Source organism: Galeopterus variegatus, unplaced genomic scaffold (assembly GCF_000696425.1).
Source record: "Galeopterus variegatus unplaced genomic scaffold, G_variegatus-3.0.2 Scaffold2516, whole genome shotgun sequence".
NCBI classification, from domain to species: Eukaryota; Metazoa; Chordata; class Mammalia; order Dermoptera; family Cynocephalidae; genus Galeopterus; species Galeopterus variegatus.
Genome location: NW_007728627.1, coordinates 202,730 through 230,208, shown reverse-complemented (window position 1 = coordinate 230,208; position 27,479 = coordinate 202,730). Strand labels below are relative to the sequence as shown.

Sequence of the window (27,479 nt, the reverse complement as noted above, 5' to 3'; positions counted from 1 at the left end):
TTTTAAAAATTGTTTTTCTGAATAGAAGATTAGTGCATTTTATTGAAAAAAAAAAATTGGAAAACACTACAATACAAACCAGAAAATTTAAAAATTACTTACAATCTCATACTTGAGAACCACCGTTTGGTATATTTCCTTCTAATCTTTATATGCTTATAAAGATTTTATATATATATATATATATATATGTATATGTATGTATGTATTTATTTTAATATATTTGGGACATTATCTGTATATAGTCTTATATCCTGTACTTTTTCCTTAACATAGTTTTGTGAATATTTTTCTACTCTTCACCTGGCTAACTCTTGCTTGTCCTTTAGGTCTCAGCTTAAATATCACCCTAAAGGAAGCCTGCCCTAGGTTAGGTTTCTTGCTATTTGCTCTCTGTGGCAGCCTTCTTTTTGTATTATTCATCATAATTGTAAAAATAATTGTCTAGTTTTCAGTTTAATATTTGTCTTTCTTGGTGGACAGCTTCATAAAGACAAGAGTCTTGTTTGTCTTGGTACCACTGTGTCCCCAGGACCTGGTTTAGGGTCTCTCACATATAAGGCAAAATTAATGAACAAATCCAAGCTCTGCTGCTTTGGTGACATTGAGCAGAAGGAGTCTTTTTTTTTTTTTTTTAGTTTTTAATTAACACATAATGATTGTACATATTTATAGAGTACTGTGTGATATTTTGATACATGTATATAATATATAATGATGAAATCAGGTCAGTCAACATATCCATCACCTCAAACATTTATCATTTCTTTGTGTTGAGGGAAGCAGTCTTTTTATTTCTAACCCTGAGCTTTTGAGAATGGAGGCAATGGAGTAACTCCAGCATCTTAAATTACTTTCCTAGGCTTTGTCAGGTGGGATGCACTGGCATGAGGTATGTATCAGCAGAATGATACGGAACTATTTGCCCTTTTATAGCTGAGAACAGCTTGAGCCTTCTCCACAGTTTGAGGCTTAAGCATTTCATTATGGTATTAATTTAACTGCGTCTTAGCATTTTTAAGTAATACATACAAGTAATATATATTACATATATATTAAATATGCTCTATAGTGTGATCTATAAACTAAGAAATGGATATGTAGGAGGGACCTGAAAAGTTCCTTGTCATGTACTATTGACACCAGATAATTTTTTCCCCTTTCTGGGTTCTGACACTCTTGCTTTAGTGTTTGTGGGGATCCACCATTTCCCCCTGCATTTTGCTCATTCTTTCGTTCCTAGTTCATTTTCAGAGAAATGGCATTGCAAAGCTTCATGTTTTGACAAGTACATTTTCTTACTGTGTTTAGTCGGTTTTAAAGATTTGGGATTAAAGAAGAATATTTGAACAGCTGTGATATAGAATTGAAGGTGCTTGTGTTTTTTTTATGTTTGCAAAAGTTAAAAAAGAAACTTTTATTTATATAGAGATCTGTCAAAGAAGATCTGATTATTTTTTGAAACTCCAGTAATTTATTAAACATAATTCAGCCAACAGATTAGGGGTGAGAATTCAAAGAAAAATGGAAATGTTATTGCTGCTATTGAAAACTTTACAGTCTAGTGGGATATAAGACAGATGAAGTACTGGCTCTCTATCTTTAGGTACCTAACAATCACACTATCGGCTGTTAAAATATGTATTCCTTGACTGAAAATTTTGTTCCCTACATCTGGAGAGGAAAGTCATTAGGAATTTACATGTTCAATAAGCAGTCCTGGTGATTCTGATGAATGTGGTCCACAGACCATATTTTGAGAAGCCTCAGTGTAAACAAAGACGATATCATAAGAACTTAAAAGAGGTCTGTATTGGGCCGGCCCAGTGGCTCACTGGAGAGTACACCGCTTGGGAGTGCGGCGGCACTCCTGCCGAGGGTTCGGATCCCATGTGGAGACCAGTTCCCGCTCACTGGCTGAGCGCGGCGCGGGCGCAACACAGCCCAGTGGTGCACTGGAGAGTGCACCGCTTGGGAGCGCGGCGGCACTCCCACCGAGGGTTCGGATCCCATGTGGAGACCAGTTCCCGCTCACTGGCTGAGCGCGGCGCGGGCGCAACACCGAGGGTTGCGATTCCGTTGCCGGTCCCCAGTGCAGGCGCGACACCGAGGGTTGCGATCCCGTTACCGGTCAGTAAAAAAGACAAAAAGGAAAAAAAAAAAAAGAGGTCTGTATGAGGCATATGGGGTTAAAGGGAAGAAACAACTAACAGTGCCTGGAGAAGTCTGAATTTTCAAGAATTAGGAAGATAAGTTGGGATGGGGCAGTTTTTCTTTTTTCTTTTTCATTTTTTAGGCACAGTTTAGCTTCCACTAAACCTACTAAGTCCTTACTAGAGTCACACTGATTTTGAATAAGATTGTTTATAAAATGTTCCTTTTGGTGCTTCCAAACTTTCAGGCCACTAAGGCGGGTGCAGCATCTATGATTCACTACATGGTTCTGATATCAGCTCGCTTGGTGCTACTCACGTTGTGTGGATGGGTACTTTGTTGGACTCTCGTCAATCTCTTTCGAAGCCATTCAGTTCTTAATCTCCTTTTCCTTGGCTACCCGTGAGTATTCTAGTTTTACCATTTCATCGGTAAATGTTCAGAAGTTATTTGGGTCATGCACATGATACTATAAAAGAAGGGAAAATGAAATTCTTCAAATGTACACCAAAATGAAACTTGGAAAATCAGTAGATAATGGTGACCATTTAATTTGTTTTCTAAACTGGGGTACAGTTGGAACAAGAGGCATAAACCAGGACTGTTCCTGGAAACCTGGGATTTGGCTATCCTACCAATGGAGAATGGTATTATACCATGCCCCTGGTATTTCCTATGTTAGAGCAAGTGGTAGTTGATTTTAGTTGAATGAACTGGCCTCAGTTTTACCCTTAGTTGATAATTTGGTTAGGTTCATACAACAAGTATGCTATATACAAGCTCTACAGACATATATATATATATATATTTTTTTTTTTAAATTTAAACCAACATTTTATTAAGGAAATTTATGTCCTTCTGTCCATCAATCCATCTTATTTTTGGTGCATTTCAAAGTTAAATTTCAGGACTTAGTTTACTCCCCCCTAAATCCTTCAGCATATGCATTATTATTAATTAGACCTTGATATTTGCTCTAGATATTTGTGGTAGAATGTATCAGTAATATTATATTATATGAATATACCATAGTTTGTCCTCCTATTATTGGACACCTGGGCTGTTTCCAGTTTTGGGCTATTATAAATAGAACTATTATGAACATTCTTATACAAGTTTTTTTTATGAAGATATGTTTTTATTCTCTTGGGAGAAACATGTAAGGGTAACATTGCTAGGTTATAGGATAGGACTATGTTCAATTATAAGAATCTGAGGTGTTTTTCCAAAGAGGTTTTATTATTTTATCCTCCTACCAATTCTGTGAGAGTTCTGGTTGCTGTATATCTTTGCCAATATTTGATATTGTCTATTTAAGAAATTTTAACCATTCTGGTGTGTGTGTGTGGTATCTCATTGTACATATTGGCTTACTAAACTAATTTACATAGTTTAACCTTGTATACATTTGGCTAGTACTTTTTTCATTGGATGTGAATATATAGCTACTGTTTATTGAGCTTTTATTATGCGCTAAGTAACATGCTAGGTTCTTATAAACATCACCTCAGGAAATCAACAAAAGAATCAAGGAGGCAGTTTATTTAGTCTGCTGTAACTGAGATCCAAAATACTGGTGGCTTTAGAAAGTTTGAAGTTAATTTCTCTCTTATTTACAGTATGAGTGTAAATCATCTTGGGTAGCTGTGGCAACTCCATGGTGTTGGGACCTAGCCTTCCTGCTCTCTTTTTGCTCCACCATCCCTAGCAAGATAGATTGGAAGGGGGAGGAGATGACCCAGTTACCTACTTATCACTTCATCCCACCTCCCAGTGGCCAGAACTTAATTTTTAAAATATATATTAATTATAATTATCTAAGTTAAAAAAAAAAAAAATATATATATATATATATATTAGTAGAGCAACTGTTATTTCAACTAACAAGGACAGGAGAACAGTGGCTATTGGCAGACAATTAGCAGTCTTTGCCTTGGGTAAAAACAGGCTAAGAGATTAAAAAACTTTCCCATGGTCAGACAATTAGTGATTAAGACTCAGGTCTTTTTGATTCCAGAGCCCTTGTCTTAACCGTTAATCTCTGAGTAGTAGTTCTCTAAGTGTGGTCCCCAGAACAGCAGTGTCAGCTTCACCTAGATATTTGTTAGAAATTCTCTGAGTCTACCCCAAATGTACTAACAAACTCTGGAAAGTAGGGCCCAGCAAGTTGGATTTTAATAAGCCCTCCAGGTCATTCTGATGCATGCTGAAGTTTAAGAATCATTGATTTATACTATTTATAGTATTGAAGTGTTAGCATGAATTTATATGGGTTACAACATAGTATAAAATCAAGGCATCATCAGAGATTGTGTCAACAAGGATGGCAGGAAGAGTCTTTCTGTTGGTGGTTCTATGATAGATCTAATCATATTGTTTAAACAATTATTTAAGGTACTCATCAACTGAATTTATTAATATTACCTTTTTTCCTACAAAATGAATTATCTATGTTATAAACATTTTTCAAGACTCAGATTTTGTATAAGGTATATTTTACTTAAGTTTTTCCTACATTTGTAGATTAATATTTCAGCTATTTGAGCTGAAAACAAATTTAGTCGTCATTTTTACCAACAATAGCTGGTTGAATCAGTTAGAACATTAACCATATCCAATTTGAAAGGTAAATTATGGATATATTGAGGAATATTTTGTACAGATTTAAGAGGATTACCACCATCAAAATGGCTAGCAAACTTTTTCATTTCGATTTAGATATATAAAGAAGCTAGCTAATTCTTGGAGGCTCTCCATACCCCATTAAAAGATGAAATAAGCATATAATTTAAACAAATTTTAGGTTTAAATATATTTACCTTCTTTTTTTTTTAAGAAGTCAAGGTGCTTTGAGGCATATATTTATTTAGGCAGCTCGCTGGCATGGGGATCTGAACCTTCTTTACTCTTTAAAGGTCGTATAATATACCTTTTATCAAAATTTCAATTTAAAAATTAAGTTTGAGAAATTTAAAATACTAGATTATGGCACTAACCACATCTTTCTTTACGTGTTTATTCATAGGTTAAAAAAAGAAAGAGGCTCCTTTCTGCCTTTTTCTTTCCTTCCATTCTTCAATAGCTTCTCCGTTTAGGGTAAATTAGTCCAAAGTCTAACACTTGTAGCTCCTAATAAATATATCTTGAATGTGTCCACTCCTCTCTATAACTTCTACTGTTACATTCTAAATCTCAAGTCCATCCTTGCTCCCCTCCACTTCATTTTTCATCGTACTAGAATGGTTTTCAAAATGGTAAGTTAATCAGATCTTACCACTCCATATAGTTTACATGTCTATTAGGTTTTTTTATTTTGGGATGTTTTTTTTGGTCTATCCTTCTCCTCACTATAATTTAAGCTCTGTGAAGCATAGCTTTCAGTCTGTCAAGGATTCACTGTTGTATCCTTGGTGCCTAGAATAGTGGCTGAAACATGGTAAGATCTTTGGAGAAAATAATCAGGAAAGGGGAACTAGGAGTGCCTATGGGAGATGGATGAGTGATGTAGCAAGGAAGTAGGGGAGCCCCTCACTAAGACGAAGACATTTGCTGTAAAGGGCAAGCCATACAAAAAGTACCAGATGTGTGTTAGGAAAATGCTTATCATGTTATTTATGATAGTGGAAAATAAGAAACAGCCTAAGTTTCCAGCAAGAGAGAAATGGGTAAATTATGGTTCAACTATGTGAGAATTCTATAGTATCCTTAAAAATTTTACAGAAAAATATTTCGATGAAAAATACTCAGTACACACACATACATACATACACACAAACACACCAAGTTCAAACAGTAGGATATGAAACAGTATAGTGTATGAGGCCGAATATATAAAAGAAAGAGTATATATCACTGTATATAGTATAATGTTTACACATTGGAAAAATGTGCACCCAGTTATAAAAAGTGATTATTTCTAGGTGATAATATTTTGTTATTGTAATTTTCTGTCGTTTTCTACTACTCTGCAATGAATGTATACTGCTTTTGTGTAAAGAAATGAAAAGAGCTCCCAAATAATTTGCCATCAGCAAAGTCCCCCCTGAGTTATGTTCACTCTGGTGGATCATGACTATTTTATTGATGTAGTCGTAAGATTTGATCTTAGGTGGTGTCTGTGGTCTCATTTTCATACTTACGTTGTTTTACAGGTTTGGTGTTTATGTTCCTCTCTGCTGTTTCCACCAAGATAGTAGAGCTCATCTTCTTCTCACAGACTATAACTATGTGGTTCAGCACCAGGCGGTAGAGGAAAGTGCCTCAACTGTGGGTGGCTTGGCCAAATCCAAAGACTTTCTCTCCTTATTGCTGGAGTCTCTAAAAGAACAGTTTAATAATGCCACACCCATCCCCACCCACAGCTGCCCCCTGTCTCCAGACCTCATTCGCAATGAAGTAGAATGTCTGAAAGCAGATTTCAACCACAGAATCAAGGAAGTTCTCTTCAACTCCCTCTTTAGTGCCTACTATGTTGCATTTCTCCCCCTGTGTTTTGTAAAGGTGAGTGGTTATCTTGCCTTTATATGTTTCTTGGATTTGTGTGTAAATTATATAAACTGGGTATTTCTTGTTTAATCCCCCTTTTCTCTGTCTCCCCTTTGGCAGCCTGGATGGTGGAGTTCGGCTGCATCTGGAGTGCACTAATACCGCTCCTGGTTGGCGGATAGGTATTTCCATATATGTGATGCACCCGTGGTGGTCCCCTCTTTTTTTCTTTTCTTCCTTTCTCTCTCTCTGTCTCTTTTTATTTTTTGGTTGTTGTTAAGTTTTTTGTTTTTGTTTTTTTTAGTTTCTCGGGAGAATAAAAATTGTAATAGAATCGGTATGTAGTAGCTTAAGAAAACCAAAGTTTCAATAAAATTCAGCTTACTGTGGTTGATCGTAACATGGTTATTAGGAGTTTCCTTGAATTTACTCTAACCTTTACCTAAACTTCAATTTACTTCAATAGAAAAGAAAAATGGTCTGGATGTCACTTGGGCCCCAAGTCTTTCGGAACATTTTAGTGCCCTTCCTTCACCTATTTGGAACATTTTAGAAGCAGTTCTGCAGCCGGAGTGGTCCTTCAGAGAGCATTCAGTTCTTCTAGAAAGAAAGCACTTAAAATATAATTGCCTCTCCCTCCCAGCCCTAACTCATACAGCCAGAAAGTCAGGTTGAAGGATTTTGGATGACTCTGCTCTTGAAATTTCTGCACGGACAGCAGGACAACCAGTGCATGTGTGACTCAGTGTGGCATTTGTCTGCAGGGCATATGTACACGCACCCATCTCTGCCTCTTTTCACCAGTGCATGGATCATTTCTCTTCTGATCTCTTCCAGAGTACCCAGTACTATGATATGCGCTGGTCATGCGAGCACCTCATTATGGTGTGGATCAATGCTTTTGTCATGCTCACCACGCAACTGCTGCCATCCAAATACTGCGATTTGCTACATAAATCAGCTGCTCACCTGGGCAAGTGGCAGAAGCTCGAACATGGGTCCTACAGCAATGCTCCACAGCACATGTGAGTAGGCTAGAGGGTAAAACCATGTAACACTCTTCTACATGCTGCTTGTTCATGTTTATTTGCCTTGTATGTCATTCTTGTTCTTGCCTTTGAGCATTTAATTTTTAGTTTTTGTCTACACGGATGCTTGTCATCATGCTAAACTGAACACAGGGGACATTAAATCATTTCTACCACCATCCCCAGCTCTCCTTAAATGTGTCCTCCCTTTCAGCTGCCCAGTCACTCCAGAGTGTGTAATTTGTCTCCCAGGCTATACTTCCGGAGTTCTTTTAGTCTTAACCCTTTGCCCAAATTCAAAGAGTCATGATATATTTTTAATTCCTTTTAGAAGACTTTAAGATTCATTTTCTCATCTTCATTGCCACAGCTAAATGGTTGCTAGTTACTCATCTCACACTTAGCTGGAATTTGCAGCTCTCATCTAATACATGTTTTCTTTCTAATACATGTAGATTTGTTATAATTTTCCTTGCCTATACTTTTTACTGTTTGTTTTCTTTTCTTCCTAAACTCTACTGAATGTGTCCATGCTTCTTCTGTATTTAAAGGAAAATTATCCCTGACTGTGAGTTCTAAGCGTTCTTGTCATTGTGTCCCCTTCTCAGTCATTTCTCTGCATGGCTCCTATGATCCATAATGGCTAACATTAGAATGCTTTTGTTCTCTCTCTTCTGAGCCTGTCATCATACCTTTCTCTCACACTTGGACCATCTTCACCTTCCTCCCTTTCATAATTTGAACATTTCACAAATTTCATCCCCTAGAAATTTTTTCCTAATTAAGTGGGACAGATTGAGGTGACCTTCCCTTCCCCTCTCCCCCTCAGAGTTCTCCCTTCAATTATCTGCCTTGATGTCTGATACAGATTAGCACAGGCCTTCAAGCCCAGGAACTGAAAGAGATTGGGCCAGGCTGAAAAGAAACCCGACTGTGGGCAAAGGACAGATTTCAATAAAAATTGAAAATACAATCCACAGTACTAGTACTGTACATCTTCAGGCTACTGATGGCACATGGCCATGAGGTGTATCATCACTTTAATGCTGGTAAGTGTGAGCAAGGCCGGTGGAACATTTTCTGAACTGGGAAAGCTTCAGGGTGCTAGATTTTTTTTTTTTTTTTTTAACATATCTAAACTGCTGTCCCAGTTCTTACCCTAGGACACTAACCTTTCCAGAATCAGGAAGAGATGAATTAACTTAGGTTTTTTTAAAAAGCTTAACCTGAAAATTCCCATTCCCACCCCAACTTCACTATGTTGATACTGGAAAGAATGAAGCTTCTTTTTCCCTAACTTCATTTTCCTAGAGAAACCTCTATAAAAGTAAACCAAGAAAGTGGTAAAAGAAAAGTGTGTGTGTCAATACCTGTGTGTCTCTGTGTTCTACTGTATAGCATCTCACATCTGTAAAGTATTTGAATTATGTGATAAACAAACTGATTTTCTGTAGCTTTTGGGGCTGTAATTCTGCAGTAAATGTAATGCTAGTTTGACAGTGTGTTTATTTCTCCACTACTCTTATTGCCATCAGCTTTCTCTTGTTCCCTTTAGCATTTCCACCAGTAGACTGCTCACTGGGATGAAGATGACAGTCCGCCTGCTTACACTCTATTTTCCGGCTCATAGATGCCTTACTTACACATTTATGTCTGCTCATTCTCCTAAGCCTCTTAAGTAAGCCCTTCGACACCAAATTAACTATATCACTGCAACCTCTCTTTACTATATGGAAATGAAGTTATAATAACAAATCTTTTCTAACTCCTTTCAGTGTGACCATGGAATTACTATATTTTCAGAAGCCTTGAGTACTTAATTCCTTCCATAGAAATATAGCTGGCCTTGCTAGACACTACCTTATCTGTAATTGCCAATATGCTAACATTGCATTTCTTTCTCCCTTAGTTGGTCAGAAAATACAATATGGCCTCAAGGGGTGCTGGTGCGGCACAGCAGATGTTTATATAGAGCCATGGGGCCTTACAACGTGGCAGTTCCTTCAGACGTATCCCATGCCCGCTTTTATGCAAGTACCGCTTATTTACTTTCAAACATAAGCTTAGGGGTAGGTGTTAGGAGGCCAGTCTGTGTGTAAGCACCTAGCACAGTATGTAGCATTTCCTAGGAAATTAATACATGGTGATTACTACTACTAGTATAACAATGACCTTTGTCTTTTGGAAATGTCTTCTGAAAGGCACTTTGAAGGTCATATACCATTATTCTAGTTTCAATAGTGTGCCTGGTTTCTTTAGTTACATCAGAATTTGTTGAATCTAGTATTAATTGAAACAAGCAGGCAGGTATCTCAAACTTCCTTTTTCATCTCACGATTTTTATTTTGCGGTAGTTTGGTTTAGTGGTATCTTTAAGTGATAATATAGTAATAATTTGGGGGGGGCATTTGTCATATATATTGTCTCCTTAAAATACCTTAATTTCCTCTTTGGAAGTCAGACAAATGCCATGAGCTGCCGCCTAACTTTTACCTTTTACCTGGATTAAAAGGAAAAAAGCTTAAAAGTTAAAAAAGGAACAATAGACACCTACCAAATGCAGCTTCTATCTTATTTAAACTTATTGGGTTATGTTCCACTTGGTCATTCAGTTTTCCAGAAATTCTGGCTGTAGGCGTCAGAAGTGTTTACTTATAAAAGAAAGGCCAGCAGACCAGTGAGTGTGTGGAAAGGGAGATGCATACAGGGGGGACTATTCTTAGTAAAAGTGCCCACCGTGCAGTGCATTACCTTTGAATGGAGATCATATTCTAAAAGAAAATTGGAGATCCTTTTTTGAGACAGTTTTATCCCTTTCTCCTTCCATCCCTCCTAATTCCTTGTGAGGGTTCAGGGCCTTTCTGGTTCTGAAGGTATTTGTTACTAAGGGACCATTCAGTTAAATACTGGGAAGTTGCATGGGGGAGGTGGGCAGGATGCTTGTGAATACCATGGTGGGGGAAGGTGGGGCAGCCTGAGGGCTGGGAGGAGCATGGGGAAGGTGAAAGGTCCTTGGATGAGGAAAACTGCAAGTATCTCCTCAACTCTAATGGATTGCCATAGGAAGGAGGAGTACAGCTAAGAGAGCATTTGATTTTTATACGGAATATTCAATTCAGCCACTGAATTCTATAGGCCGTTAATGACTTCTGTCACTCCTTACTGTCCACCTTGAAACCTGTAATAACCAGATATTTCATTAGAATTTTCTTCTTGAAAAATATTTTCCTTGCTAGATTTGGACAGCTGAGGAATCAGGTGGAATCTTTAGAAGGAGTAGGCAAGTTAACTTAATTACTGAATTTGTATTACCAAATAGTTTTATCAGTGCTTCTCAAAGTGGTCCTTGGGCCACATGCATATAGATCACCTGGCCCACCAAAACAGTGATTTGGGCCCCTGTCTCAGACTTCTGAATCAGAATCTATGGAGGATCCCAGGAATTTGCAGTATTTGCATATTTGGTAATGAGTCTTACGCACACTGAAGTTTGACAACTCTCATTTAAAATGTGCCTGTTACCTATAGCTGTTAGACTTTCGAGGCTGTCTGTACCATTCCACTCATTCAGTTTATAGCTTACTGGCGCATTTAACTATAGACCTTGACATGGCAACTGAAATTGTTTTTTGAATCTTTTTAGAACATTAATTATGAGCCAATTTTATACATATTACTGGATTCATGTAATAAAACCTGGGTTAAACATTTTATTTCTCCTGAAGAAGGACCCCAAGAACCTGGATACCTTTCAGAGCTGTCATGTAATTTGACTTCATTCTCTGGTTTAAGTTCTGAGATCTAAACTCCATTTAAATTAGTTATTTTAAATCTCTTATACTACTGTTACCACAATCTGTCTTCATCTAAATTTAGGACTAGACTGGCTAAGCTGAATTGTTAGATAATGTTTCTTTGCAACCTATGACCTCTGTCTTTCCATTCACAATACCTTTTTATTAGTAAGCCAGGATTTAGTCCTTTATAGTGAAGAATTTGGTGGGAGTGAAAATAATAAGTCCTGTTTTTAGTCTAACTTTAATTCTGACTCATTTTTCCTTCCTTCCTCCTCGTCCTGTCTTTGTGCACCCTACTTCTCAATATCCAGAAAAAAATAAACAGCAAAAGTATATGATGTAGAGGATTTCAGTGACCATGGTGGGTAAAAAGTTTAAGGAAAAATAAAGAAACTACTGTATTAATATTTCAACTTGTAATACTTCCCTTGTTCCCCCAACTTGTCTGATTTTGATATTTATATCTTAGATCAGCCCACAAGCTAAGAATGGTTTTTACAATTTTTAAATGGTTAAATTTTAAGTGTTTATATAAGTACCTACATCAGATCCTTTATTCAACCTCTGTCTTAGATAAATATACTTTTGGTTGTCTTAAATAAAATATATACTTAATGTTTAATCTAAGAAAAATGTTTATAGGTAGTGTTCTTTCGGGCATAATCCCTTTTCATGTCTTGGGGGCATTGAAATAAAATTTATTTCATTATTTCTTGAGCAAAAAGGAAAAGTTTGGATTTCTACAGCAAGAAATAGCCTGATTGATATTCAGTAAACAGATCTATTTGTTGTTGCGTATGGGAACCTGTAAATATGAAATTATTGTAGAAAAATAAATGCAAGAATAACTATAGTCTTTACTTTTCTATGAAATAACATTTTGCTTTTTGACTTCTTTACAGTTCCTATTTCATCGTCCATTAAGGCTGTTAAATCTGCTTATCCTTATTGAGGGCAGTGTCGTCTTCTATCAGCTCTATTCTTTGCTGCGGTCGGAGAAGTGGAACCACACACTTTCCATGGCTCTCATCCTCTTCTGCAACTACTATGTTTTATTTAAGCTCCTTCGGGACAGAATAGTGTTAGGCAGGGCATACTCCTACCCACTCAACAGTTATGAACTTAAGGCAAACTAAGCTGCCTCTCAACAATGAGGGAGAATTCAGATAGAAATATTTTCATACATTTTATTTTTTTCTTGCAATTTTTATAAATATTTAAGATATTTTATATTTTGTATACTATTATGTTTTGAAAGTTGGGAAGGGTAAAGGATATTAAATGTATCCATAAACAAGGTGATGTGATCTTTCATGTGTTAGTATATTTGAAAAATATACATATGAGAGGTATGCCTCTCCAGTAAAGAGACTGATTTGCATGTATGGCTCTGGAATAACTCATTCATTTATGAACACATCTCATATATCACTTGACACAGTACCTTTGGTGTATGTGCTTTACTTCCAGTCCTTCTCATTATCTAGTCCTCAGCTGGCCAGTAATTATTGTTGCAGAAAAGGGAGATCAGTGGAATTACCTGGCAGCACCCATTCGCTTTTAATTCAGCTGGCTAATGGTGTTGGGATACATAGGGAAAAGAGTGTGTTAGAGTCCTAGTGGGCTTCTCTTTGTTGCCTACTGGGAGGAAGCATTTCTGAGATGGGGACTCAGCTGGTCTGTTCTACCCTGTTACATTTAAATATACTTTTGCTAAGCTGCTATCCTGAGATTCGAGGTTTTACTGTCACTTTTCCTGTTCTTTTATTTCTTTTGCTTCCAAATATTTTCTTTTTACTCTTAGTTTGAAATAATACTTTCAAGATAGAAAGTCTTTAGAGTGCCCACTCTCATGAAGTAGATGGTGTGTGTGGTTGGATCAGTGGGAGAGGATGAGTACAAATGCCATGTGGGCTAGAGTATGGGCAGGTTGAAAATCCAAGTAACTGGAAGTATGGGCAAGTCCACAGCTGAACAATCTTCGATGCAGCCTAGCAGCAGCTCACCTACAATATTATGTTTGGAGTTATGAGAGGAAGTAAAATATAGGAAGTTCCCACTTTGTCCTCAGAGTTCGATCTATATCTAAAATGTGTGTTTTAAATTTCATACTCTAAACCTTCATGTTTATGACCATTAACCCTTTAAATGATCTCTCAGGTCCTTGAGAGGTGATATACTTAGTTCATTGATGTTGTCATTAGTTATCTAAACTTCTGAAGCCTTGTTGTGGAGAACCTAAAATATATTGTCTTATGTTTTTTGTGCTGGGTTTGGTTTTTTACACTGTGAAGGTTTTGGTGAAACAAAATATGACTTATGAAGTATAAAGACCAAACATGTAGTTTATACACTGCCTTTGAAAAATGCTGAAAATTCTTGCAGAAGAGTTCCCAAAAGGTTTTCAGCAAGGGAAACATTGTGAGGAGTAATTATGTGTATAGCTACTCGAGGTGACCGCTTTTATGTTTAACCATTGTTTCCTTAAATATTTTGATATGTATACTAATTTTTTAAAGTCACATTATTTGGCATTCAGTCTGAATCTATTCAGCCATTCAACAAATATATATTAACTACGAGGCACTATACTAAGCTGTGAGTCTAGCTTTATGATTGTTCTCCCTACTCCACTGTCTGCCTTTTTTTTGTGATAATATACACAGGTATATATGCCAGGATAACAAACATTCGCTTTGTTTCCCCAGAGCACCATTAACATAACCACTCAAATAAAAGATAGTCTCCCTTGATTGACTCACGAAATAGGAAAATTGAGTTCACATCTGTTCAGGTGGACCCACATGATTCCTTAAGCTGTGGAGTTTTGAGAAGCAATTAGCTTTTTTTCTTCTTGTTTTTCATTATAATATCATGGATTCATACTGTGTGTTCTGGGTGACATGACTATGACTGCAGCAGTAAGTGGGTGAAGTTGCAAACATTTGACAATTATTAATATGTAAAATAACAAAAACAAGGGCCGGCCCAGTGGCGCACTGGATAGTGCGCCGCTTGGGAAGCGCGGCGGCGCTCCCATCCGAGGGTTCGGATCCCACATACAGACCGGCTCCCGCTCACTGGCTGAGCGAGGCACGGGAGCAACACCGAGGTCTGCGATCCCGTTGCCGGTCCCCGGTCCGGTACGGGGGCAACACTGAGGGTTGCAATCCGTTGCCGGACACGGAAAAAGACAAAAAGACAATAACAAAAACAAGAAAAATTTACTAAAGCAAATCATTAGGACTTTTGCTGTGAGACCAAACTTTACAATAACAATCACATCAAACAGAACAAACTAGAACAATGAATCTGATGCATACAATCTACTTTTCTGATTGATTTTGGTGACCTCATACTTCCTCTTGCTCATAGTTCATCATAAGCATTCTATTTTATGTCATTTATTAGAGTATGATTTTAAAGCGTAACAATCTTTTAATTACATTTAAATGTCTCTGTGGATAGGCTTAATATTTATACTTTTTTAATCAATAGAAAGACATTTTGATTATATCTTTGGTAACATTTATAGAGCTCTAAAAGCTGAAATCGTGACATTCTAACAGACTCCTTTGAAAAAGTGCTTTACTTTGCAGAATTAGAAGGCAGAAAGAACTATGGCATTAAGTTTTTGCAAAGCATTATGATTCATCCAGTAAAACACATGGATTTCATGAGCTTCTTCTATTTATCTACATCTTCTTTCACCCTCATTGGGAAGTAATCCCAGCATTGCTCAAGTACTTCACGGTTACTGAATGATCTGTATGCCAGTTAATCTGTGGTGGCCCCAGTTTTATACTATCTGGACTAGTATTGATCTCAGGCAATTACCTTTCTACCGTCTCCCACCTCTTCATGCTTGGAAAGGTACTTGCTCCCTCTTCTGGCCTTATTTTGCTAGGAAAGGTTTTGGTGAAGGAGGATGCATTCTTTGTCATCCGCATTTTCAGCTGACCTTCCTACTGGAAGTGCCTAAAGTCATACTGCTGTAACACTTAACCCCAAGATTCATGTTGTCATCGGATGCGACAGGCCATGGTAGAATGTGGACCTAATCAATCCTGGTGGGAATTGGACATACCATGAATTTCTCCCACTCCAATCCCAGACAAATGAATTTTATTTTCCCCAGTACCTCTTCGGGCAAGAACACAAGGCCTGTGTACACAAATGACTGTCCCACCCAATTTTAGTCAAATGTGATTAACGTGCTATGCACTATACATGAAATGAACAGTTTATCTTGGGCCTAAGACTTCCTCATCAACAGGAATTAATAGACTTTGTGATGACAGAAGTCTCTCAAAACCCTTCTCAAAGAGTATGGAATGCTGATCTTACCTGGCTCATTTGCAGAGATCCAACAAGACTTATCTACCAAACCAATTTGTAGGGGTTAGATTAGGCTAACTGTCTTAATGGGGTTGTGTTCCCCAGTACCTCTTCAGGCAGAGACACAAGGCCTGTGTAGACAAATGATCTTGGCCAGGTCTCTTCATATTACAAGTGAAGCAGGTAATAAACACGAAATACCCTCTATCTGGTCCATTTTGGGGGGAAAAAATGGATTGGGAGGGCCATTTCACAAATAAATATAGGTTATCTTTTTAAACAGCCATTAACAGTGCAAGAAAGCAGTGGTAAATGCATGCTTTTCACTTCATATTCACCATTTAAAATCAGCACCCCTGATTTGACGACTGATAGTTGATGTGAAGGAGCCCTTTGACAGTTTGATTCTAGGCCTTTCTAGGGCATCAGGTAGATCCTCCTAAAAACAACAGCACTTGTTCTGTCTCTGTCCTGGACAGAAGTGGGCAATCTGATTTTCATCCAGCTATTCTCAGGGAGTTTGTTTTTCAGACCCCCATGTGGGTGACCAAATAGGTAATCCCAGGGCATTTGGGGGAACAATTTGGGGGGAAAATATGACTTTTCTTTGCCATGGAATGGAATTTCATCAGCGCCACACTAGCCCAGCCCACAGGAAACTTATGAGTATGTTTGTGACAGTTGACAGGCTGGGAGATAGTCAAAGGAGAGGTCCACACTTGAGCAGCAGCAGTACACTGAGAAGGTGAGTCAGCTTCTGAGGCCTGGAATTGACTGGCTAGGGGAGCTCAGGGTAGGAAATATCTCCAGACAGCTGTCAGTGCGTCTCATGATGACATCCATACCCACACTCCTGCAAGTGATACTATAAATGAAAGGTGTCAGAGTCTTAAAGGAACATGGCAGCCATTTCGTAAGATTACATAGGTGCCTCAATCCTAACTGAAGTCACTTGTTCATATGTAAATGATGGCTTCTCAGTCTGTTCCAAAATAAAAATGTATCCTGTTACAAAAATTTAAAATAATCATGAAATAGTTTAAATTTTTCATTATTTGGCCCAGAGATTAGAGAGTGAAGCAAAGTGTGGTTCTTTCCCTCTCTCACTTTCTAACTGGAACATGGTTCTTATCAAAGCGTAGACACCACAAGTGCACTGAGACTGACGTAGAACCTATCTGCCACATTTTCTGATAAGGCAGGAATGTACTTTTCAAATCTCTTGAACATGGCCTTTCTCATCTGTCACCATTGTATTTCTTCACCTTATTTGCCTACGGCAAAAATGCTATATTCTAGGACTTTTCTTATGGGTTGACATCTCATTGCCGTTGGTTCAATGTCTTGCTCACCCAATGAGAATGGCCTATTAATTGCTCCCCTTGCTCAATCATTTCAGTGCTCTCTGAAGGCAAAACTTATCAGCTGACCTGCCAGTTTCCCTTGCCACAGACACTGGCTTAAAAGGTAGAGGACAAGATTTCAAAACTGTTTATAAGGCTTATCGGGAGGAAGAGAGAGAGAGAAATATCTATCTGTTGCAAGGCATCAGTTTTCAATTGCTCATCAGAGGAGGTAACCTCAGCCCAGCCCCCTCCCAGCCCAGCACCAGCCTTAGTTGTGAGATCTGCCCAGAGGTACTGCTAGCTCTTCAGAAATTTCTGCAATGACTGATCTTGTGGAGAGAGTTCAGCCAGGCTTGAACCTGAGAAGAGGTGCCCTATGAAGTCCTTTTTTGGGAAGCACCAAAGATCTGCCAGCAGGTATATTAGTTTTCCTTCCTCTGTCCAGCTGAAAAGGAAAGAGCCTTTGAAAGTTCTAAGTAACTGAAAGAAAATCATATTGGTTTATTGCTTCTGCTTGGATACAGAGAAGAGCAAATTTGAGTTCCTGGGGTGGGTGGTGGATGAAGGGGATTATGGAAGGGAGAGGGGTGCCTCCAATCTGCTCTTGAGCAATAGAGGGAGAGGGGGAAAAGAAGGGACCTACTGGCTAAGATGAAATACATTTTCAAGAAGGGCAGCTCTCAGTGAGTGGTAGTGATGGCCATTCTGCTAGGGCTCTTCCCTCCGTCCTGGGGGCTCCTCCCTTCATCGGCTCCTGTTCTGCCAGGCCCAGCCTAGTGTGGAAGAGTGCTGCTGAACTAGAAGTGTTTTCTGCTAATGCCCCACCAATTCAAAGTCTGGAGCATAGTTCTGCCTCTGTGTGAGGCTTTTCTCTATGACAACATCCTGTTCTTGCACTCTAATACTGTAAAGAAAACAGATCACTTCACTATTAACATACCTAAATGAAGATTCAGTACATTTCATTAGGGTAATCCTTGGCTTATCCCCCACCCTGCCCAGATACTGGATTTATAAATCAGAGTTCAGTATAGTGGCAGTTGGAGTCTCAAGTTGATAAAAGCCAGAGCCAGAAAGTCTTCTTGGATTGTGCCAGTCTCGGAGTTTGCTCTTGAGTATGGATTCTGATTCTGCGTGCTGGTATGTGGAGACGTCTTGCAGGGATTCCAGGGGAGGAGCATGGGTAAATTCACCCACTTGGATATCTAAGTGCATGTTAGTTTGTATTTTCACATCTTCAACTATTCTGGATAGTACACTTTTACAAAGCTTATTAGAAAACTGGTCGAAAAGAACACATGCTTTAAAGAGCATTAAAAAGCATGAAGTAAAGAGGAGGCCTTAAAACCTCAATAGCAACATTTTCCAATGCAGGCAAAGGATTTTTCTTTCTTTCAAAGGACATTACCACAGCCAGCTCTCAACAGTAATAGATAATGGCAGTGGGGGAGTAAAGTAACTCACAAGCCCCAAATTTCACTGGAGGCAAGCCTTCCATCTTCTTCTCTGACCTAACCTTTTCCTACTTGCTCATATAGACTTATCTATATTTCATCTCTTCATCCTTCCCTTGACCACTCTTCTGGCAAATGGACTAATTAATAAATGGTCAAAAGGCTAAAAAACGAGAAGTCAGAGGCCAAAATAAGCCCAAACTTGATAACCTACGCCTGGAAAATGGCAAGTTGGCCCTGTAATAATTTCCAGATGAATCATGATGTTTTTCAGACACCAGCAGGTCAACTGATTTCATTCTATTTGCCTCCCACTTCTTCCATCCAGAATCACTGATCTCCGCTGGGGCTGGTAAAAACAGCTGGTTGAGGTCTCTAGTCTCTGGCCATTCTTAGGGATGGTCATTTTATTTCTAAGTGTAACCCCTTCTGGTGTGACCCATGTGTTTTCAGCCAACTCCCCACAAAGAAGGCCAGGGGAAACTGTCTGGGTGGGACTTCTGATAGGGGACAGTAGGACCTTGGAATCTGTCACTGTGGATGAGGGGGGCAGATGGTCCATAATGGGGAAAGGAGGACTGAATAAGATTAGGCTCTGAGGTCTTCCTGGCCTTGACCTGTGGAAAGGCTTAGAACCCTCAGATGGTCGCTCTATTTTTGAAGAAAGATTGTCCCCAGATGGCTCTGTCTCTGATGTGCGCTTTCTGCATTGCACTATTGCATCCTGAGTGGACAGCAGGTTAGACAAGCCTGGTTCTGGAGAAGGGGTGGGTCCCTCACACATGCAGGATGAAGTGGCATCCATTGGTGAGGACTTAATGGCTCCTTTATCTTGCTTTGGTTCCTCTTCCTTCGTGCTTTCCAGGGAGGAGGGAGAATTATCTTTGGCAGGTTTCTGACAGGTCCCACTAGTGGAGTTGGGTTCCTTTTGGCTCCTCTCCAGAGGCTGAGCCCCACTCTCCCCTGAGCTCTGAGAGGGCAGAGGCTGTGGGATCTGCGTGTACTGGATCTTGGGTGGGATTACCGGGACTGCTCTGGCCTGGCACATTTTCACCATGAAGGAGGTTCTTACAGCTGACACACTTACAGGAGCTGAGTTACGGCGGCCTGTCAGGGCATGAGCAACAATGTCCAGATCCTGGGGGTCCTGGGAGTAACCCCTCCAGGGGTCTGCTTTACCGTGAGATGAGGTCATCCGTGTGACCTTTGAGTCTCCCGGCTCAGAGAGCTGCATTCCAGGTGAACTAAATGAGGCCATATTCTCGAACCGGAAGAGGTCAGTGATGGGAATGGCAGAGTCTAAGTTGAGGGAAGAAGGCCTGTTTTTTCCTTTGGGGGGCCCACATTCAGCACTCTTCAGCTGTAACTTTAGGGGATGCTCTCCAGGCAAGGCACTGTCCTGCATGCTAGGTGAACTCTCTTTGCTGCTCTCAGGCCCAGGAACACCATCTTGCTTAATCTGTGGGTTGCTGTGCCCCAGCTGTGTCCCCAGCTCCTTTCCCTCTGCTAGGCTGACAGGGCTGGTTTCTGCTGGTTTGGGTTGCATACCACCTGGTCCCTTCTGGCTTGGAAGAACCTCTGCCCCTTTCAGGTCAGAGAACTCCCTGAAGGAACTCAGGGCTTTCTCATTCCATCCAGTATTCTCTCTCCTGGGTGCCGGGGGCTGCAGAGGGTCAGAATTCCTTTCTGTTTCCAGATTAGCACAGCTGCTTGAGGAGGGAACCTCAAGAGTCCACTGGCTCTTAACCATGGTTTTGCTATCTAGAGAATGGCTGTGGTGCAGGCTGGGCCTGTGGGAAAGCCTCTTCTCCAATCGTTGGCTCTGGGGACCCTGCACCTGGGCCTCATGCACATCTTTCAGGGTGGGAGAATGAAGGGGACTGGTCACCCACTGTGGCTCCTCCCACGGCTCCACCATTTCCAGGCCATGATGGGCAGTGTCGGTCACAGTGTCATCTTCATCACAGTCTGAAGGCTCCCGTACAGAATGGGCTACATCCCCCTCTCCTTGTGGGGAGATCTCCACTTCCCTCGTTGGGCTTGAAAGATAAGAACCTTTTCCCTCAGGAGCAACATTCTTTGAATTTTGCTTTTCATTTAGTCTTGGAATGGCCTCCTCTCCTTGACAGAGGCTGGGGATACCAGAGCTGTCTTTGGGTTTCAGCTGGTCTACATTGGGATTTGTCCTCAAATTCCTGGATGGCTCTTCTCTCTCACAGCTGCCCGTTGACAGCAGAACTCGAGGCGCCTCCTCCAGAGGTGTCGTGGCGGGAGGAGCAGGTGGGAGTGGAGGAGATAGATTCCCTGGGCCTCCCACCTGCACCCTTGAGTGTGGAGACGCTGCTGCTGCCGCCGTCTCAAACAGAACTGTTTCCAGAGGCACCAGACTAGTGGGGTCTGGGCGCAGACCTGGCTCAGGCTCGGGTCTATTGAGGGGGCGGGTTGGCTCCGGCTTCTCTCTATTGGCTGCCGTGGAAGCCCCATGTGTGCTCTGATTGGTTGGGTCCCTAGTCCGCTCCTCCAGAGGGGCGGAGACTGAGGCAGAGGCGGAGCCACAAGACAAACTCCCCGGAGGCTCTGGGGAAGCAAACAGCCCTGGACTGGACTGGAGAGTTGGCTGAACTGGGCTGATCTTCAGAGCAGGTGGTGGCAACAAAGAGAGCTCCTCCTCAGATTCAATGATTTTCAGCTCTTGTTGAATCTCTGGCCAGATCAGGGCATTGGTCAGATCATCTTCATCCTGAAAAAACATCAAGAAATGATTATCATAGAACTAAGGACTCTGTGCATTGCCATCTGCATCGTTTCCCTGGAGAGTGAAGGGACTGGAGTGGCCAACCTGCACTGCCTTAGCAAATACAGGATGCAGCATCAGTAGCAACTCTGCATGTTTCAGTGCTTACCATGTACCATGAAGCACTTTACTTGTGTCTTCTACTTTAATTCTCCCAGCAACTCTAGGAGATAAACACGACTATAATTACTCCCATTTTATAAATGAGGAGGCCTGGGTTCAGATAGACTAAGCAATTTAGCTAAGTCATACAGCAGCAGAGAGGCACTGATCTCCAGTTCTGTCTATACCAGAACATAAACGCTTAATCCCTGTGCACTGTTGCCTTATAAAACAAAAACCCTAGTCTCAACTTCAGGTTTACTAGCAGGCATGCAAGAATGTGGTACTCCCAGGGGAATGAAAATGTTAACTCTTACATTGAAGCCTGCTTTCCAAGTAAGTAAATGTAATTCTTTTTTCTTATTACCAAAGAAATACATATTCTGCATGGAAAAAAATTTAAATACCTGTATATATTCAAATAAAGGTGAATACAAAAACAGCAAAATCTTATATACCTACTACCCACAGATAACCTCTGTTAACAGGATAGGGTGTCTTTTCTGTGGTTGTTGAACCGCCTCCTCCTGTATCTTGTTTGCTGTCCTTGCCTCCCCTCAAGTTCAGCTTCCCTTTGTCCTTCTTGGCTCCTCCCTTTCCCTACACAAAGCCCAAAGCTACAGACAGGAAAGGGGTGAAGGGAGGCCGTCTCAAGGCATAATTCTGTCCAAGGAGAAGCACTTGGGGGAAGCGTCTCCAACCTGCGGGGGTGCCTGCCTTGCTGAGACGTCTGATCCGCTGCAGACCTCTCATCACTTCTCACCTGGCTCTAATCACATATTGTTTCACATTGCACTTACTTTTATCCTTGTCTCATCATTCCCAATGGACTGTGAGCTCCAATAAGACATAGATTGTATTTATTCATTTCTGATTCCTTAAGGCCAAATGGTGCATAGTGTGCTGTGAGTAGCTGCTCAATAAAGGGTCTGTTGAATTGCAATAGATTCATTGTTTCCTTTTGAGTTATTTATTTCAGATAACTCTCCAGGATTACTTGGTCAAAGTAATCTGATTCTACTGCATCACATGTATTTGTGTACATTTCTATTTTGCCTTCTACATTGTGCCTTCCTTCACGACAGGGACTTCAAGACAGACTTTTACTTTTCTCTCCTCAGCACCTACATTAATTGATCTCTTACTAAGAATCCACAAATTTAGGTGAATAAATGGACATCTAAACTCCCCTTCACTCCGCTCTCTGCCATCTCAGTAAGGGGACCCACAGTACATCTTTTTGCTCAGACCAGAAACCTAACAGGTGTCTTTGACTCTTCCTTCTTCCTCACTCCGTAGCCAATCCGTCACCAAGTCCTGTTCATTCTACCTTCTAAAAAGCTCTTGAATCCCTCCACATCTATCTCCGTGACCCCTACCCTCGTCTAAGCCACTTCTCATCTGGCGTGCCACATACTAGCCTCCTAACTGGCACCGCTGCCTCCAAGCCAGTCTCCCCATAGAATAGAGTAAACCTTTAAAGACAAAATTCTGAACACATAATACGCTTTTCCACTGCCCTTAGGTGAATCCCTAAATCCCTTCCATGCAGTCCTGGCTGGCATGGCACCTGCTCCCCCTGAGCCTCACCCTCCCCAATCCAGCCTTTCTGGCCTTGCTCCCATTGAACGTTTCCTGTCCTTTTCCACCTCCGATTCATGGCACATCCTATTCTTTCTGCTTGGAATTCTCTCCTTTCCTATCCCACTCGCTACCCCTTTTTTCTAGTTAAGTTCTCACCCTACATGTCTGTGCTTCAGAGAAGCCTTCGCTGACCCTTGTGATGCGCTTTCTACCTCTGACTGACTGGGCTCGGTCCTGCTGTTATATGCCCCCACAGCACTCCATGTTTCCATATCGCCGTGGAAATTACTTGTTTAAGGACCTTTCCCCTACTAGGCTGCCAGCTCCAAGAAGGCAGGGACGGTGACCGTCATGTTCACTGCAGTGACCCCAGTGCTCTCAGCATTGTGCCTGGCACAAAGTGGGAGTTTAAAATATGTTTTTTTTTTCTTTTTTTGTCTTTTTACGTGTCCAGCAACGGATCGCAACCCTCAGCGTCGCGCCCGTACCGGACCGGGACCGGCAACGGGATCGCAACCCTCGGTGTTGCGCCTGCACCTGCACCTCGCTCAGCCAGTGAGCGGGAACCGGTCTGTATGTGGGATCCGAACCCTCGGCGGAAGCGCTGCTGCGCTCCCAAGCGGCACACTGTAGCAGTGCGCCACCGGGCCGGCCCAAAACATGTTTTAAATGAATGAGTTGATGCCTATACTTGTCCTATGAACCCATCCAGGTTCTCCTTCCAGCACTAACTTTATCTGCTTCTCAAAGCAATGCCATTCACACTTGGGCTCTCTCCATAAGAATTAATCCCCATGTGAATCTCTGCATTCTTCCCCTTCAACAAATGCAAGCACATCTTATAGGAACCCTCACTCAGCCCTCCTGAGGCCACCACGGCACCCTGGCTCTGCCCTATCTCAGTGCATTGTCATTTGTGCACGTCCTGGAAGCCAAGCCTCTGGAAGCAAGTTAAAAGGCAAAAAACTTCCTTTTCCCCTTGGGCACACTCTGGTCATAGCGCAGCCTCCCCAGTGCAGGACTCTTCCCTGGGTGTCCCTGGAAAACCTCATACCTTCTTATTTAAGGACATCCCATAAAAACCTTCTTGGAAAATTCCACCTCTAGAAAGTAGACAAGGTTCAGTCAGCTCTGGCACTGTATTTTAAATTCCAGAAGCCACAGGAGGAAGTAATGGACCCTGGAAATTTCACAGATTTTAGAAACATAGTGTAGACAACTGCCCAGCCAGAATGTCTGGAAGAAGAGGGCTGGACCCCATGAATGATCATCACATTTGGGACTGTGATGTGACAAGCAGGTTTTGTGCTGCTTCTATGATTGAATGACATTGTGTTCTAATGACATGTTACTGGTTTATGGTGACCTCAGGTCAGAAATATTTAGTGTTGAGTCTGTCCAGAGAATCTGGGCTGGATGGCTCCTTCCCATCACTGCAGGATCTCTGAAAAGTCCACTGCAAAAAAAATCCCAGATCTGATTAGAAGTTTGTTTCTTAAAATCCCTTTGGCAGAAACTGATTCTTCAGGAAAAAAAGTTATTTAAAAATCTACTTTAAATTGTACCCAGAACACTTGAGAAAAAGAGGACTCTAGCTGGCTGGAGCAGGCAGTGAGTCCACCTTACCGTCTCACGGCAAAACGCGGCCTGGGCTCTGGCCCTGGGGCTCTCCTGGAGAGCGCTGGACTCCACCCGGCCAGCCTCTTGTTCCTCGTCCACCACCTTCTCTGGATTTGGCCGCTTCTCCAATTCATGTGGACGCTGAGAGCCCTGGGAGGTTTCTGAGGTTTTCTTCTCCTCCAGATGGGCACCTGGCTCCAGGGAAAGGTCTTTGCTGCATTCTGCTGCCCCCACTGCATCAGGTGCTGGCTGGGCATCCTCACGAGCTACTGCCTTAGGTACCGAAGCTGCAATGAGGATGGGAGTTATCAGAGGAGACTTCATTCCAAGAGAGACTGTTCCCAGCAGTCACTGTCCTGTCTCCTGGTCCTCCGTCACAAAGACAGAGGGAATTCTCCCAGGTCGATGCCCCTCACATTCTTTACCCTTTTCTTCTAGCAATGTCCTGGGCTCAGATCCCAGAGTCACAGACTGTCAGAGACGAGCAGGACCTCGGACATCATCTAGTCCAATGGTTCTCATCCAGGGGCCATTTTGCTCCTCTCTCCCTCCCCCCAGAGGACATTTGGCAATGCCTGGAGACATTTCTGGTTGTCACAATGTTGGGGACTGGGGGAGCACTATAGCATCTAGTTGATAGAAGCCAAGATGCTAAATATCCTCCAATGCACAGGACAGCCCCGTACAACAATTATCCAGATGAAAATGACAATAGTGCCAGAGTTGGGAGACCTGGCTGTAGCCCAATGTAGCTCAAACTTTGACTTCACAAATAGGCTCTGAGAAGTTAAGCTTGGTGCCCAAGGTCCCAAAAATCTGTGATTCACACCAAGCTGCAAAGATGTCATAACTATGATTGAAAATTTCCTGTGTGACTCTTCTCAGGGGTTATCTACAGTCAATGTGGATCTATCCAAAGTGATTAAGCTCTGATCTTAAACATCTGAGATCAGGAAGAGGGAGGCAGACCTCAAGTTTGGCCTCTATTGCCTTGCATGAAGGAAGGCCTGATTTCATCACATAAGGCTGTTGTCTTGGTGTGAAGACTAAAGTACCTAGTACACTGCTTGGCACACAGGCCTTCAATAAATGTTATCATTTATTGGGTTCAAATTCTAGTTTCTCGATGTGCCTCGTAATCTCGGTCATGGCCTCATGTGCTTGCTCTGCAGGCCGGTGTGAGGATAAAGCAGATGACGTAGGGAAAGCACACCTACAGTGTCTGACACACAGCACAAGCCCAGAAAAGTCTGCTGGTTAAGCATAAACTCTGCTCATTGCCATTGATTATGCAGGTGACTTCACTCTGAGGTGTCTCACCCGATGCCAGCCTTGCAACTCAGTCAGACCTAGTGACGGCATCCTGACGCCTGAACTAATAATGATCCAGAATTGACAATAGTGCTGTTTTCTTTTGCCCATCACTTAGTAAGCTTATGTCCTGAAATTTAATTTTGTCTTGAACGTGTAAAACATGTACAAAGTTCAAAAGTTAAAATTATATAGAAAGGCCTCCTCACCCTGGCCCAGCCACATGTCGGCTCTTCTCCTACCACTCCCCCGACAGACCATGTACTCCTCTGCTCTGGTCCCCCCTGTGATTCCAATCTCCTCCATTTTTCAAGACATAAACCCAATGACATCTGTTTGGAGGCTTCTTAGACAATCTCTCCTTCCTCCCAACGCCTGCAGCACTTAGTGTTATTACCTATGTGGTGCCCAGTCATCAGGTGATCGATCATCTTGTCCTGTGTATGTGGCTTCTATCCCCAGGCAAGTTTCTCAGAATGGAGGCAGTATCTATTCCTAGAAATGACCTGCTAAGGGACCATGAGTCCCCCAAAATTTTGTTGATTGACAGACTTGGCAGGTACTTGTATTCCTAAGCTCCAAAAGAATCTCTATAGCTCAGAAGGAAGGGCATTGTTAGGTTCCCAGCATAGGTCATGTTATGCACAAAGTAGGTGACCACTGAGGCAGAGACTGCTAATTGTCCTCCAATATCCATTCTCTTCTTTATTTAGAACTAGAACCTCCCCCACTCCCAAGTTTTAGCTGGGCACATGACTGTCCAGCTAGTAACCACATTTCTCAGCCTCCTCCGAAGGTAGTGTGGCTAAGCAAAATGAATTTCAACAGATGGAATGGACTGGAAGAGATGTGTGCAACTTCTGGGTTACTTCCTGTAGTGGATTGAATTATGGCCCCCCAAACTCCCTGAAGCTTGAATTGTGTCCCCCAAGTTTTATGTATTAGAAACTTAGCCCCTACTGTGACTGTTAACAGGGTGGGAAATCCTATTATGGTAATTGAAAGGTGGGGCCTTGAAGAGGTGATTGGATTGTAGGACCATGCAGTATTGAGTGGATTAAAAATGGTGGTCATGGGAGTGGTTCTGAGGGCTTTAAAAGAAGAGGAGAGTCTGTCTTTCTCTCTCTCTGTTCTCTCTGCTTCCACTGTCTTGCAATGTAAGATGCCTGAGTCACTGTCACCACCACCAGATGGACTTTGGACTTCCCAGCCTCAGAAACTGTAAGCAATAAATTTCGTTTTTCTTTATAAATCACCTAGTCTCAGGTATTATGTTATAGCAGCACAAAATGGACTAATACATTTCCTTCAGTAGAAGCCACTTGGCTTCCTCCTCTTTTCCCCTTCCCGTGGGCAGGAATGTGGATGTGGAGGTGCTGAGCCCACTTCGACTATGCCCACAAGGACAACACCCATGGGGACAGCAAAAGGAGCCTGGGATGTCAGGTGATCTGCCAAAACATAGC

General features: G+C 41.6%; 2 protein-coding genes across 2 annotated transcripts in view; one reads left to right on the top strand and one right to left on the bottom strand.

Moving 5' to 3' along the window:
* TMEM39A (transmembrane protein 39A) overlaps window positions 1-13,728 on the top strand; it is a 28,727-nt gene extending 14,999 nt beyond the window's left edge. Inside the window, exons 5-9 of the mRNA XM_008582083.1 lie at window positions 2,402-2,556; window positions 6,306-6,654; window positions 7,477-7,664; window positions 9,577-9,697; window positions 12,367-13,728. Coding sequence (XP_008580305.1) covers window positions 2,402-2,556; window positions 6,306-6,654; window positions 7,477-7,664; window positions 9,577-9,697; window positions 12,367-12,600 — 1,047 coding nt within the window. The 3' untranslated portion in view covers window positions 12,601-13,728. The remainder of the gene's footprint in view (window positions 1-2,401; window positions 2,557-6,305; window positions 6,655-7,476; window positions 7,665-9,576; window positions 9,698-12,366) is intronic.
* A 3,897-nt stretch (window positions 13,729-17,625) lies between these two features.
* The window catches only part of ARHGAP31 (Rho GTPase activating protein 31), a 113,065-nt gene continuing 103,211 nt past the window's right edge, over window positions 17,626-27,479 (bottom strand). Inside the window, exons 11-12 of the mRNA XM_008582082.1 lie at window positions 24,709-24,989; window positions 17,626-21,342 (exon numbers count right to left, since the gene is read on the bottom strand). Coding sequence (XP_008580304.1) covers window positions 18,898-21,342; window positions 24,709-24,989 — 2,726 coding nt within the window. The 3' untranslated portion in view covers window positions 17,626-18,897. The remainder of the gene's footprint in view (window positions 21,343-24,708; window positions 24,990-27,479) is intronic.